This window comes from Sturnira hondurensis, unplaced genomic scaffold (genome assembly GCF_014824575.4).
Source record: "Sturnira hondurensis isolate 20B ecotype Veracruz unplaced genomic scaffold, ASM1482457v3 Scaffold0020392, whole genome shotgun sequence".
NCBI classification, from domain to species: domain Eukaryota; kingdom Metazoa; phylum Chordata; class Mammalia; order Chiroptera; family Phyllostomidae; genus Sturnira; species Sturnira hondurensis.
Window position 1 is genome coordinate 376,523 of NW_028093023.1, and position 15,054 is coordinate 391,576.

Here is a 15,054-nt window from a genome sequence, read left to right on the forward strand (position 1 = left end):
GGTTTTAGACTACACAGGACAAATGACTTTTAACTGTCACCTACTGAGTTTTGATGCACTATCAAAGAATACTCACAATTACCTGAAAATTCTATTAAAACATTCCTCCCTTTCCAACTACATACTTGTGTGAGGTCAGATTTCTTCATTCACTTCACACAAAATAACAGACTATAACAAACTGAATGAAAAGCACATATGAGAATCTAGGTCCTTTAAATCAAATATTAAAGAGATCTGTAAAAATGTAAATGAATGCCACTCTTCTCACCAATTTTTTCAGGGAGAGGGATATTTATCATAAAAATATCCTTAGGATGAGATAGGTTTAATATTACTATTAATTGAATCAATGAAATTTTTAAATTTTTCCATTTTAATCTTTAATATGGAAAATATTGATAAAAAAAGTCTCGTAAGAAAAACTCTTGGGTTCTCAATCATGTTTACAAGTATAAATAGGTACTGAGACCATAAAGTTTGAGAATGGCTGATTAAGCATAGATAAGCTTGTGAATATCATTAGCCTGGTGGTGGGTGGGCATGCTTTTCCGAAGCTCCCAGGACACCCTGTTCCCACCACTCTTCCAGTCTCTGTCCTGTTCCATTGGCAACTAAACATCCCACAAGGCAAGATATTCCAGTCTATCGACCTTTATTTCCTGCCCTAGTACATTCTGAAAGTTGCTATTGGAAACCCCTCTGCCTGGTTTCAAGAGTTATAACTATACGCCATGGCTAAGGCTGAGTGAGTGACCTCTGGAATGCGAGCCACTAAGGAGACAAAGCTTGTCTCTGGTAGAAAATGCTGTCTCTGCTTTCTCCCCCTGCTCCCAAAGCAGTTAGTCCATGACGGGTACAACTCCTCAGAGGAGGGGCAACCTAAGCCAGACACCATAATTTGGGAGGTCATCATGGAAGGACTCAGGTGGGGGGGGCTGCAATAAAGAGGGAGTGATGGACCCTCGCCCCCCAGCTATTCTGACATAGCCCAAGTCCCCATGTCGTCTGGGAGAAGCACTTCCTGGCTCTAATCCACTTAAGCCTAAAAACTTGTGATGGGGAGGCAGTGCAGCCTCTTGCAGGCTGGAGTGGGATCTGGGGTAATGGGGCATAAGGAAGAATTCCTAAAAGTCATGTGAAGACTGCTTTGCTAAGAGCACTTTCATTCATATGTTAAGGGTCTGAGCAGGAAATGAGTATGTCTCCCAAAGTTTCTGCAAACCCCTTTCCTGACAGACACTGACTCAGACTAAGCCCTCAAATTTCTTTGAAATGCTATCTACTGTTTGATCCTTACCGCCTGTATTCCTGTGTTTTACAACCCAATAAAAACCCCTTGAGGAAGGGGCTCCTAGCCTTTTTCCTCTGAGAAATGGGCCACCTCTCCTCCCCAAGCAGATCATGTCTTGGTAGTGCTACTTTCATTCATGGCGGACAGGGGGACTTGTGGGCAAAGTTGCCCCCAGAAGTTGCCTTTGAATTATTATAGATAGCTTGGCCCAGTACAGTACCTCTGACTCTACCTGGCTTTGAAAACAGTTCCTACAGTTTACACAGGTGAACTGGAGTTAAGTTTAGGAGAGAGCATTCAAAGTCTCTTTATAAATGTATGGTTGCTTTCAGGTTCTGGTTCAGAGGGTGAACCAGGTGAACCACTATGAATGGTGAGTGTTGTTTTAATTCAATTCAAGTTGTAGAAACTGACCCTCACTGTGTTGCCTGTGCAACAAACACTACCACCAGTTTTCATACTTTTCAAATTTTATTTTATTGGGTATTTTAAGTAGAACATAGATGGCAATTCATGGGGGATATCTGGCTTGCTGTCATGCTAAAAATCTATTTTCAATTAAGAAGGAAAACAATAAAACCTCACCTGCTCTGGGCTCATATACAGTTTGGTCCCTACTTGTCCTGTGTGTCTCGCATATGCTGGCATTGGGGTCAGAACCATCTGCTCTTCCTCGTCCTGGTCCATTGCTGTCACTAATCCAAAGTCTCCAACCTTGACCACGTCATCCACTGTAAAGAATATGTTGGAAGGCTGGAAAAAAACCAAACAGACAAAAACACAATGGATGTGTACCGACATGAGAGCAGTGAAGGGAATTTATTAATGACAACAGAAAGTAAATACAAGAAACTAGATATTTTCAAACATGTTTCTCTTTAAAATGATCTAATATGAAAATAAGAACAATCCTTCCATGCCAGATGAGTAGTGTGAGTAAAGAAAATGGAAGGGTACCAGAGGGAGTTAGAATTTACTTAGCCATTCAGATCATGAGTTAGCAAACAGCATCTGTTTCAACCCTTAGAGATTCACATTACCTAGGGCCCAGGGTACTTAATACTTAATCCTACTAGTCTATATATTCTCTCTCAGTCAAGCTTCTCTATATTTATGACTGAAGCTATGCTTATAGTAAGAGTAAAAATAATAGCAAATGCATATATACCACTTAAAATAAGCCAGAGGCCATTCTAATCTATTTACTACTGTCAACTCACAACCCTATTAGTTCTATTAGTCCTTTGTTTTACAGATGTGAAAACAGAGGCCCAGAGAAGTGCAGTAAATGGCCCAATATGAGCCAGGTAGTAGTAGGTGCTAAAGCAGGGATTCAAATTCAGGCAGTCTGTCTCTAGGAGAAATGGATGTCGGCTGCCTTACCACAGGTCCAGCAGTCAATGTAGTTCATGCCCTATGGTAGCAATCACTACTATTTGATAAATGAATGAAACAGACTGATATTCAGTTTATATCTGAGAGGGACAAGTAGGCTATCAAGAAGAGTAAGAGCTCATAACTATAACCTTGTGCTGCCTCTTCTAATATCCATATGCTTCCATGTATTCTGAGACCCCCGTCTCAAGTTATAAACTCTCATATACAACTGCTTAAAAGATATAGGTAACAAAATTTCTCATGGACCACTTAAAGTCCTTTACAAGAAATATATCTTCCCTCAGAGCCTACTCTAAGCTCCACTCACATGACCACCATTCATAGCCCTAAGGAAAAAGAAAGCCATTTAGCTCATGAAATTGAACTTCATCAATCTTCAAATTCTGCCAGACGAATAACATTTTATTCCCAAACTCTAGAATGTCATTATACAATTTTGACTAATAAACTTACTGCACACAACCAAAGTCTATAGTAATAATCTCCTACTCTCCCACAAATAACCCTACATGAGAAACAAAAATAAACTATGCTACCTTAAATTTCACCATTCCTCTGCCTGCCATAATCTAGTGTTATTTACGGAACACTGCAATAGACTTTTAAAATTTATTTATTTTTAATGTTTAGGCTCTCTAGCATCTATTCCCCTGTACTTCCACCAGAAGTATCCTGACTTGGCTTTGGGAACTCTCTTCTTCCCAACTATGCAGCAACCCCATGGCTGCCTAAAACAATAAGCATAATCCCATCCCCTGGTCAGGACACTGGTTTAGGGATAAGTATGTGTCCTTGGCTTATCAATTAGTAGGAAACTCAGAACTTCCAGTCAATGGTGGGGGAAAGAGATACTTTTCTCCCTTATTCCCTATCTCATCACGTCAAAGACTTAAAATGTGTAGCCCTGGGACTTCCAGTCAAGATGGTGGCGTAAGCAGACATGACTCACCTCTTTGTCCAACTACATCAAAATTACAACTAAAAATATAGGACAACCACCACTCAGAAACCAAGCTAAATGGAAGTCTGACAACTATAGAATTAAAGAAACCACATTCATCCAGACAAGTAGGAGGGGTGCAGAAGTGAAAAGTGCTGGTCCCACACCCACATGGAAAAAAAATTGTGAGCAATATCTCAGGAGCAAGGAGTCCCAGACCCACCCTAGGACCTCCAGGCCAGGATTCCAGTGCCCAGAAGTAAGTCCCCACAGCTTCTGGCTGTGAAAAACAGAGGGCATTGAGTTCTTGGCAGAGATTGCTAGAGCCCCAAGCAATTCCTCTTAAAGAACCCACACAAGGACTCACCTACTCAGACTTACCCTCTCTGAACTCTAGCACCAGGATAGCAGCTGGAAAGGCACCAGTGGTATACAGGGAGGAACTGAAGTGTCTGGCACCAAGGTGAGCAGAGGCCATTGTTCCTTTGTTAATCCTTCCCGTACAGAGCAGGTAAGCTGATGCCATGCCTGAGACTCCATCAACCCAGCTAACACTGTGCAACCCAGCTTGGAGATCTCCAGAGGCCCCACCCAATTTACGGTCCACCCAAGCTGCTATTCCGTAAGAATGGCTGGTCTTGGCTCCTAAATCCTATCAAACAAGCAACAGTTGGCTTCAGTGAGCCTGAGTTGCAGCCAGATTAGAATCACAGGTTGGTTTTACCTGGGAATGTCCAAACCCAGCACAAGTAACAATTATCTCAGACTGCTTTATACCTCTGGCCTGGTGCCCTGGGTAAAACACAGGTGGGAGCTGACCTTGGCCTGCACCACCCAGAAAACCCAGGGCCAACACACCCAGTGGACAACTACAGATTACCTCAGAGTACCACCACCCTCCCCTGACCCCATACAGCTGACCCTCCATGGAAGGTAGAGGTTGCTGGTCGGTGGTCACAGCTAGCTTTTGCAGCTGACTGGTTTGAGAAAATCTCTCCCACTGACCTGCCAAAAGCAACCAAGGCTCAACTACAAGAAGAGAGTATACTCAGCCCACACAAAGGGTGTACCTCGAGCACCCAGCTTGAGTGACAGGGGAGGCTTTACCACTGGACCCCACAGGATACCTACTATATCAGGCCACTCTACCAAGACACAGAGTCAAAGCTCCTCTACCTAATACATTGAAACAAACACAGGGAGGCTGACAAAATGAGGAGACAAACATGGCCCAAATGAAAGAACAGATCAAAACTCCAAAAAAGAAAATAAACAGTCTATCAGATGCAGAGTTCAAAACACTGGTTATAAGGATGTTTGAGGAACTTAGTGAGGACCTCAGCGGCTTTAAAAAATACTTGTTCAGAAATGAAGGAGGCACTAATTGAAATAAAGAACAATTTACAAGGAACCAACAGTAAAGTGGATGAAGCCAAGAATCAAATCAATGATTTGGAATATAAGGAAGAAAGAAACAACCATGCAGAACAAGAAGGAAAAAAGAATTAAAAAAAAATGAGGATAGCATAAACAACCTCTGGGACAACTTCAAGAGGTCCAACATTCATGTCACAGGGGTGCCTAAAAAAGACAAACAGCAAGAAATTGAAAATCTATTTGAAAAAATAGTGAAAGAAAACTTCCCTAATTTGGTGAAGAAAACAGACATACAAGTCCAGGAAACACAGAGAGTCCCAAAGAAGATGGATGCAAACAGGCTCACTCCAAGACATATCATGGTTAAGATGCCAAAGGTTAAAAATAAAGACAGACTATTAAAAGCAGGAAGAGAAAAGTAGTTAGTTACCAGATGGTTGCCAGATGGGACAGGGAGGGGGAGAATGTGTGAAGAGGTGAGGGGATTAAGAAATACAAATAGATAGTTACAGAATAGCCACAGGGATGTAAAGTACAGTATAGGAAGTGAAGTAGCCAAGTAATTTATTCGCATGACTCATGGACATAAACAACAGTGAGGGGATTGCCTGAGGGAGTGGGGGCGCTGGGTGAAAGGGGATAAGGGGGGGGGGGAATCAAGACAACTGTATCAGCATAATCAATAAAATATAATTTTTAAAAAATGTGTAGCCCTGAGAATAGCTGGCAGCAGTGCTGAGACTGTGAAAGGAGAGCCTACCTTAAAGTGGTAACCAGAAATAGGGCAAGGAGGAGGGTAGGGGAAGACAACATTCTGGCCATATCAACTTGATCTTAGATAAAGCTTTACTTAAATTTTGGACAGTTCAGCTACATGGGCCAACAAAAGTTTCTTTTAGATTAAATTATTATAAATGCTTCTGGTTGCAAACAATACTCAAATTGTAGAATTATATGAGCAACAAAATTTTCTTTTAGATTAAATTATTATGAATGCTTTTGGCTGCAAACAATATTCAAATAAATTTATGAGCATGTAGAATGTATCAGGCATTGTGCTAAGAATATAATAGGTGAACAAACAGACATAGCTCTTGCCCCTGTGGAAACCAGAAGACAGTAACATAACTGTGATGAGTATTATGAAGGAGAAATATCAGGTTTTATGAGGACACTATATTTAAGAAATTGAGAAAAACCCAGTGTAGCTTGAATGAAGAGAAGATTATAATTAAGCCTGAGGAATCAGGGGCCAGAGAGTGGTAATGACAAAAATGTGACAAAAATATAAAAAAGGGAAAGGGCCTAGGTTTAACTTTGAGCTTAGAGACTTAGGTCAGAAAAAACAGAATGCATTAACTTTTTGGACTAGGAATAAAAATTGTGGAGGAAGTTTTTTCTGGTTCACTAGAAATGTTTAAACAGAATTTATCTTTACAAAATATTACATTTTTAATATCTAGAAAAACTAAAGGAAAAATTAATTTCTTGAAATTATTTTGGTGCATAGACATACAAGAGAAATCTTTAGACAACACTGTAGCATTAAACAAATATTCACCAAAATCTCATTAACACTGCAATATCAGAATATTCAAAATTAGTAAGAACATAATGACATGCCTTTCAACTTGGCATTTTGGGTGTACACTATATGTTAAATATAAGAAAAAAGTATGTATCAGGTAACTGGTTCCAATCAAATGACAAATATGCACCACATTCCAACAGTCAACACTCTCAAGTTAGGGATATCTGGCCTATTGGAAGTTGTCTTCTCCCTTCCTACCAAATTCAATATCTGAACTGTTCATTCAGTGCACAGTAATTCCTGGCAATCATTTTTGACCCATATAAAATCACTGAAGTGATTAGATATACGTTAACAACAATTACTTTGGAAGATAGGAAGTATTTCTAATTAGTGTCCCTGTTACTCCAAACTCTTAAAAAATATTCATGAATTTAAAAAACTCACTGCTGACTTTAAGAAGAAAATTACTCATCCAAATAGCTAATTTGGTGCCTGAAACAAATTTGTGGTTCTGTAAAACAAAACTGAAAATATTTAAAATGAGTCTGAACTTCCGCCAAGATGGAGGCATAGGTGGAAATACTGTGCCTTCTCCCACAACCAAGTTTGAATACAACAAAGGTTTGGAGAACAAAGACACAGCCAAAAACGAGAAAACTGAATTATACAGAAGTCCGACAACAACGAACCAGTTCAACCAGTTCAACCAGGACTGGTAAGAGGGGCGGAGCCAGCAGCGGAGCAGGGTCTGGCAGGACAGATCCCCCAACCCAGGCACACAGGAAGCCCGGACCCAGTCGGGGTGTGGGGCAGACTGACAGCAGTCGCACATTCTCGCACAGTGAGACGGACCACGCAGGCCCCAGGGGGCGAACCCAGTGGTGGAGGGCTGACAGCGGTGGCACACTCGCGTGCAGTGGGACGTATCGCGCGGGCCCCAGTGACGGTGGCAGCTGCAGCCACAGCGTCAGGAGGCAGCAGACGGGATACCATTGCTCCTCTTTGACCCCGCCCCCACATACAACGTCACAACCCAGCAACTGAGTTGCCCTGCTCTGGTGAACACCTAGGGCTCCGATCCTCATACGTAACAGGCACAAACAGTCCAAAAGATGGATCAAGAAGAACTCAAAGCCCCAGAGCCAATAACTCTAAGCGACCAAGAAATTGCCAGCCTCTCAGATGCACAGTTCAAAACACTGGTCATCAGGATGCTCACAGAACTGGTTGATTATAGTCACAAATTACAGGAACATATGAAGGCTAAACTAATTGAAATGAAGGGAGATATCCAGGAAACCAATAGCGATGGAAAGGAAACTGGGACTCAAATCAATGGAATGGACCAAAAGGAAGAACGAAACATCCAACCAGAAAAGAATGAAGAAATGAGAATTCAAAAAAATGAGGAGAGGCTTAGGAACCTCCAGGACATCTTTAAACGTTCCAACATCCGGATTATAGGGGTACCAGAAGGGGGAAAGAAACAGCCACGAGTGGAAAACTTATTTGAACAAATAATAAAGGAGAACTTCCCCAGTCTGGCAAAGGAAATAGACTTCCAGGAACTAACTCCAGGAAGCTCAGAGAGTCCCAAAGAAGTTGGACCCAAGAAGGAACACACCAAGGCACATCATAATTACATTAGCCAAGATTAAAATGAAGGAGAGAATCCTAGAAGCAGCAAGAGATAAGGGGGCAGTCACCTACAAAGGAGTACCCATCAGGCTGTCAGCAGATTTCTCAAAAGAGACCTTACAGGCAAGAAGGGGCTGGAAAGAAGTATTCCAACTCACGAAATCCAAAGACCTACAGCCAAGATTGCTTTATCCAGCAAAGCTTTCATTTAGAATGGAAGGACAGATAAAGTGCTTCTCAGATAACGTCAAGTTCAAGGAGTTCATCATCACCAAGCCCTTATTATATGAAATGCTAAAGGGACTTATATAAGAAAAAGAAGATGAAAAATATGAACAGTGAAAGGACAGCAAACTCACAGTTATTAAGAACCACACCTAAAACAAAAGCAAACCAAGAGGACAGCTAGATCAGCAGAATCATAGAAATGAAGAATACATAGACGGTTAGCAACAGGGGAGTGGGAGGAGGGAAGGGGAGAGAAGGCACAGAAAACAGCATAGACAGTAGGTAGAAAATAGATAGGGGGGAGGGCAAGAATAGTAGGGGAAATATAGAATCTAAAGAACTTGAGACACCTGGTTATAAACTAAGGGGGGGAGAATGGTGGGGGAGGGGTGTGCAGGGTGGGGGGGAATGAAGGGGGGGAATAGAACAACTGTACTGGTATAATCAATAATATATATTAAAAAAATAAAAATAATGAGTCCAAGTCTATCAAGAATTTATGTAACATTCAACAGAAAAATATTTATGTATTTACCACACATCTATGTATACTATGATGATCACTATAAGTATATGGAATATGGTAAAAATTAGTTAAGTAAAAGTTTATATACTTATTTTAGAAACATACTGAATACTGAATGTTTTAGTAAGAATCTTATGTAATGTAGCATATTGCATTGCTACAATATTCAATATTTTATATATTGAAAATAGAATCAAAGATTTTAGAGTTACAATCAATCACTTGGCTAACCATTAGTCACCTTTTATCACCCAGCTTCTCACCTCCTTCCCCAAAACCTAAACAGTTCAAGAATAGGGGCAAAAAGAATGGAACTTGCACTAATTCAGAGCTGGCTAACAAAGAAAACTGTCCCCTGGGTCCCTTTCAATGTGCTAGTTCAGGACCCAATGGGAATCTGTGCCAGAGTCACTCAAAGCTATAAGAAAATAGAATGTTTGGATTTTACTAAAACTTTTTTCTTCAGGAGACTGGGAATACTTTTTACTGTGAAATGCACATAAGCACATTATAGAGAAGAATTCACAATTTGCCTGAGATTTTTAAATCATGAGATTTCTTACTTTTGCAGGAGGCCCCTTCAAGCTACTTTCCCAGATCTCTGCTCCTGATGCCTTCTCTCTCCTCCATTCTTACAAGTACTTTTATTAAAACTTGGCAAATACTGCAAGTATTGCACAGACTGTCAGTTTGAGCCCTGTGGGTGATGTTCCATAAGTACCCACCTTGAGGTCCCTGTGCATGAGCCCCTTGCTGTGCAGGAACTCCACCGCCTCTGCGATCTGCAGGAAGATGTTCAGGCAGGCGCCCCTCTCCCTTTCTGAAATGCTGCACCGGCTGTTCATCCAGTCCTTGAGGTTTTCTTTTCTGCACAGCTGCATCTGAATGTAAAGATACACTTTCGGTGAACTGGGCTGGAGTTGGTCTGCAGTGTTTTTAGTGAGATCTAGACTTAAAGTGTTTGGTCTTGGAAGAGAAACAGACAAAGTAGGTTCTGAAGATTTGCTACAGGAATGCTTGGTAGCAGTTAGTTTGTTAGCATAATTGTTGCCAATGTGCAGTTGGTTGGTTTTGGGCTCTTCTTTACTGGATGCATTATCACAGCCTGAATCTTCAAATACTATTGAAGAGGAGGTTCTCTCCCTTGATCCTACATAAGGAGAAGCTTCTGAAGGACAAAGTTCAAAGGAGTGCCCCTCATCACTGCCATCCATAGTACCATCTTCCACATCACAGTCTGTTAGGCAACTGTCCTGGAGGTTGTACAATGCACCTGCTGACTCACTGATGTCTCCATGGTCTGGTCCTGAAAATTCCAGTGGAGAGAAGCAGCTCTCAGATGAACTTGTGTGACCACAGGAAATCCCTACTGAAAAAGACCTGCTTCTTTGTGGTGAAGGAGCTATGATTTCAATATGTTCCTTTATAGAGAAAGGATCCATTCTGCATATTTTAACTGATGGTGCATCTATTGGACTAGGAGAGCTGAGCGGCCAATCTGTGCTAAAAGTGGGAGAAATACAAAAGGATGAGAGTAAATATGTGTTGATTAAATTATGTGAACTACACCCTTTATTTTAAAGCTTCAACATAAAGCCAGTTACCAAAACACAAATGACGGACAGATTAAAATAATAACATATGAGTCAAAGAAGACCACATTCCATCCATTTCTTCTAATTTAAAACATTAATTTATATTTGGAACCATTATCTGAGATTGTCACACAAGGGCAGCCAAGGCCTTTATGTGAAACACAAAGCACTGAAGGAAAACTAAGATAGGACCACTCGTGGCCATGACTCTGAAGCCCTGTACAAATTAGGGCAGAAGCTCACTGGGCCTGGAGACAAGATGCCATTTCACTTGACCCTTCCATGGTCTGCCTATCAGTTGAGTCTAACACATGTCACTGTAACAAGGGCTGTGTTTGTACTTTAACATAGGAATTCTACTCCAGCTGATTAGTAAATAGTTTATTTGCAACTTGCTTCCTCTTTGTTATCATTTAGTAATTTTTAAAAGGCCCTCCTTTCTACAACACGGAATATTTGATATAGGAATTATCTTCAGGTTTTATAAGTTCATATATTTTTTACCTCAAATAGTTGAAAACTACTTCAAAAAGAAGTTGTAAATTGTTAACTACAAGAGCTGAATAAACATTTAAAAATATGTAGACAAAAGCATATAATATCTCTTACCAAGAAAGCCACTGAAAACCCCACAGTGAATTACAATGCATAGAACCCTATCCACTAAAAATTTTAAGAATTCATTATCTGGATCAATGATGTCAGCCATATCACAGTATAAAAGGATCTCTGGTTTCTTTCCTTGAAGTTACAATATGATGGACAGCTGTAACTCAAATGATCAATTCTCTGCCCAACACAGAAACACATCTGAGATCTCCATGCATTGAGATATCTGAAGGTGGTGTGCTTACTGGGTGAACAGGGGAAACAGGCTAGAGAAGAACGGAGAGAGGAGTCAGACCCAATCAGGGACTTGCCACAGCCCTGGCTGATGAAATTCCAGGGAAGGGCAGGGGGAGAACTCCTACTGGGCAAACTGAAAAGGCAAAGACAATAATCAGGGTACACGCTGAGGCTGAGCCCAGGATTAGGGGCAGAGAAGCGGTGCAAAGGGTGGCAGCATTCCAAAACTCACAAAGGATTCCACAGATGCAGGAACATACCCACCCCATCTTCCTGACCTGCCTGGAAGTAAAATCCTTACTAGGCAGATCACAAATGGTCAGGAAAAACTTTCCAGCCTAAGTAGTCTGTACTCAATGAAGCTAAACCCAATAAAAAGAAAAAAGCTAAAGATACCCAAACCTGTTAGCCCCCACCCACCCTCTCCCACAAATCCAGGGGACCTTGGTAGCAGCTGTGTTGACTCAATCAGCTCCACCTGCAGCTTCCAGCTACAGGAAGGTGGCAGTAGGAACACATAGGTCAACAGAACCATAGAGAACTACCACATCCCATCACCATGGTAGTGCCCAGAGAATCAAGCAACTGGGTCTGAAGGGCAATGCCCACCTGTTATGGGGTATGGGGCATTTTCCATGGCTAATATGGAATACCCCACAGACATCCTGGAAGACACAGCAGTGCAGGTAAGAAAAAATAAAAACTTGTGCTTCAGCATCATCTACTGAAAAAAAAAGAAAGACTTCTACTTATCAACCAGCTAAACAGTGGAGTCAAATACTTACTAAATAAATAAACAAAGAAAGAAATAAATAAATAAATTCCCACAAATGCCCAGACAGGAAAATAATCTATCAAGCACAATAAATAGCCAAGGTAACAAGGGAGTTCAGAAAAAAAAGTCTCTAGAAAATAAACTTAAAGACATGAAAGACTGTGATTTAAATCAGAGAATTCAAGAATGCAGTTCTGAAAAACTCAATGAAATACAAGAAAACTTGGAAAAGCAACTCAAAGAGCTCAAAAACAAAACCAATAAACAAAAGGAGTATTTTACCAAAGACACCAAAACTATAAAAAAAGAACCACAAAGAAATTATGGAGCTAAGAACTTAATAAAAACATAAAACTGAGACACATACATAAAAAAAGGCGGGGGAGAGGAAGCAGAGGACAAAATCATACAATACCAACAAACTGAAATAACAGACAGAAACACAAAGGTAAAATAAACCAAGACACAGAACTACCAGGAAACAAAAGATAAAATGCCGATAAGGAAACTGTCATACATCAATAACTACTCTAGATGTAAGTGGATTGAACACACCAATTAAAAGGCACAGAGGAGGAATGAATTAAAAAACAACAACAAAAAACTATGTGCTGCTCTTAGGAGATACATCTCAGCTGCAAAGACAAATATACAGCCAAAGGGCACAAGATGATATTCCAAGCAAATGGTATCCAGAGAAAAGCAAGTGTAGCCATACTTACATCAGACAAAATAGACTTGAAGATAAAAAAGGTAACAAGCAACAATGACAATCATTTATAATGATGAAGAGGACAAATACATCAAGAAGACATAACACTTACTAATGTATCTGCACTTAAAATGGAAGCACCAAGGTATATAAAGCAACTACTAAGAGAATTAAAGGGAGAAACTAACAAAAATACAATTACAGTAGGGGACCTAAACACTCCATTAAGGGCAATGCGTAGACCATCCAAACAGAAAATCAATTTTAAAAAATCAGCCTTAAATGATACAGGAGACCAATGAACATCAATATTTATAGAGCTTTTCATCCCATAACAACAGAATATACATTCTTTTCTAGTACACATGGAATATCCTCAAGGAAGGACAATATATTGGGGCTCAAAACTAGCCTCAACAAATTTAAGAAGACTGACGTTATACCAAGCATATTTTCTAACCACGACAATCTGAAACTGGAAATCAACTGCAAAAAAGAAAAAACTGGAAAAACCATAAATATGTGGTGATTTAACATGTTATTTAATAACAACTGGGTCAAAGAAACAAAAGGAGAGATTAATAGATAATAGAGACAAATCAGCAAGACCACATAATACAAAAATTGGGGGACTGAAGCAAAAGCAGTAAAGAGAGGGCAGCACTACATGCCTACCTCAAGAAACAAGAAAAATCTCAAATAAACAGCCTAACATTTCACCTTAAAGAAACAGAAAAACAAATGAAGCTGAAAGTAGAAGGAAGGAAATAAAAATTAGAGCAGAATTAAATGAAACACAAAACAAAAAGACACTACAAAAAATGCAACAAAAAACTATTTCCTTGAAAATTAATAAAATCAATAAATCTCTGGCTTGACCCAGTAAGGAAAAAAGAAAAAACTCAAAGAAAATCAGAAACGACAGAGAAGTTATAATGAACACCACAGAAATACAAATGACTATTACAAGAATACTATGAAAGATTATAAGCCACCAAATTCAATAACCTAAAAAATATGGACAAGTTCTTAGAAATATCTAAACTTCCTAGGCTGAATGAAGAACTAGAAAATCTAAATAGACTGACTGATCAATAGTTAGGAAATTAAAACAATCATCAAAAACCTCCCAAAAGTAGGACTTCCACCAAGATAGAGGCATAGTTGGAAACACTGTGCCTTCTCCCACAACCAAGTTTGAATACAACAAAGGCTTGGAGAACAAAGACACAGCCAAAAAAAACAAAATTGAATTATACGGAAGTCCGACTACATCTAACCGTTCAATGGGGATGGTAGGAGGGGCGGAGCCAGCAGCGAAGCAGGGTCGGGCAGGACAGATCCCCAGACCTAGGCGTGCAGGTAGACCAGACCCATTCGGGGTGTGGGGCAGACTGACCATGGTCGCACATTCTCCCACAGTGAGACGGACCACGCAGGCCCCAGGGGGTGAGGGCTGACAGTGGTGGCACACTCATGTGCAGTGGGATGAAACTCGTGGGCCCGGTGACGGTGGCAGCTGCGGCACCTGTGGGGGCCACAGCAGGAGTCCGCGGACGGGACACCATTGCTCCTCTTTGACCCCGCCCCCACAACCCAGCAACTGAGTTGTCCTGCTCTGGTGAACACCTAGGGCTCCGATCCTGCTATGGAACAGCATGAACAACCCAAAAGATGGCTCAAGAAGAACTCAAAGTCCCAGAGCCAATAACTCTCAGCAACCAAGTAATTGCCAGCCTCTCAGAAGCACAATTCAAGACACTGTTTATCAGGATGCTCACAGAACTGGTTGATTATAGTCACAAATTACAGGAACATATGAAGGCTAAACTAATTGAAATGAAGGGAGATATCCAGGAAACCAATAGCGATGGAAAGGAAACTGGGACTCAAATCAATGGAATGGACCAAAAGGAAGAACGAAACATCCAACCAGAAAAGAATGAAGAAATGAGAATTCAAAAAAATGAGGAGAGGCTTAGGAACCTCCAGGACATCTTTAAACGTTCCAACATCCGGATTATAGGGGTACCAGAAGGGGGAAAGAAACAGCCACGAGTGGAAAACTTATTTGAACAAATAATAAAGGAGAACTTCCCCAGTCTGGAAAAGGAAATAGACTTCCAGGAAATCCAGGAAGCTCAGAGAGTCCCAAAGAAGTTGGACCCAAGAAGGAACACACCAAGGCACA

The 15,054-nt window shown here is 40.7% G+C and overlaps 1 protein-coding gene across 3 annotated transcripts in view; it reads right to left on the reverse strand.

Moving 5' to 3' along the window:
* Positions 1-15,054, reverse strand: part of EIF2AK3 (eukaryotic translation initiation factor 2 alpha kinase 3) — a 92,762-nt gene that overhangs the window by 15,212 nt on the left and 62,496 nt on the right. For all 3 annotated transcript variants that reach the window (XR_005064103.1, XM_037029642.1, XM_037029641.1), the window contains exons 13-14: positions 9,661-10,438; positions 1,880-2,047 (exon numbers count right to left, since the gene is read on the reverse strand). Coding sequence is in view for 2 of the 3 variants with exons in the window: in XM_037029642.1 (XP_036885537.1) it covers positions 1,880-2,047; positions 9,661-10,438 (946 nt within the window). In the remaining variant the exon portion in view is untranslated. The remainder of the gene's footprint in view (positions 1-1,879; positions 2,048-9,660; positions 10,439-15,054) is intronic.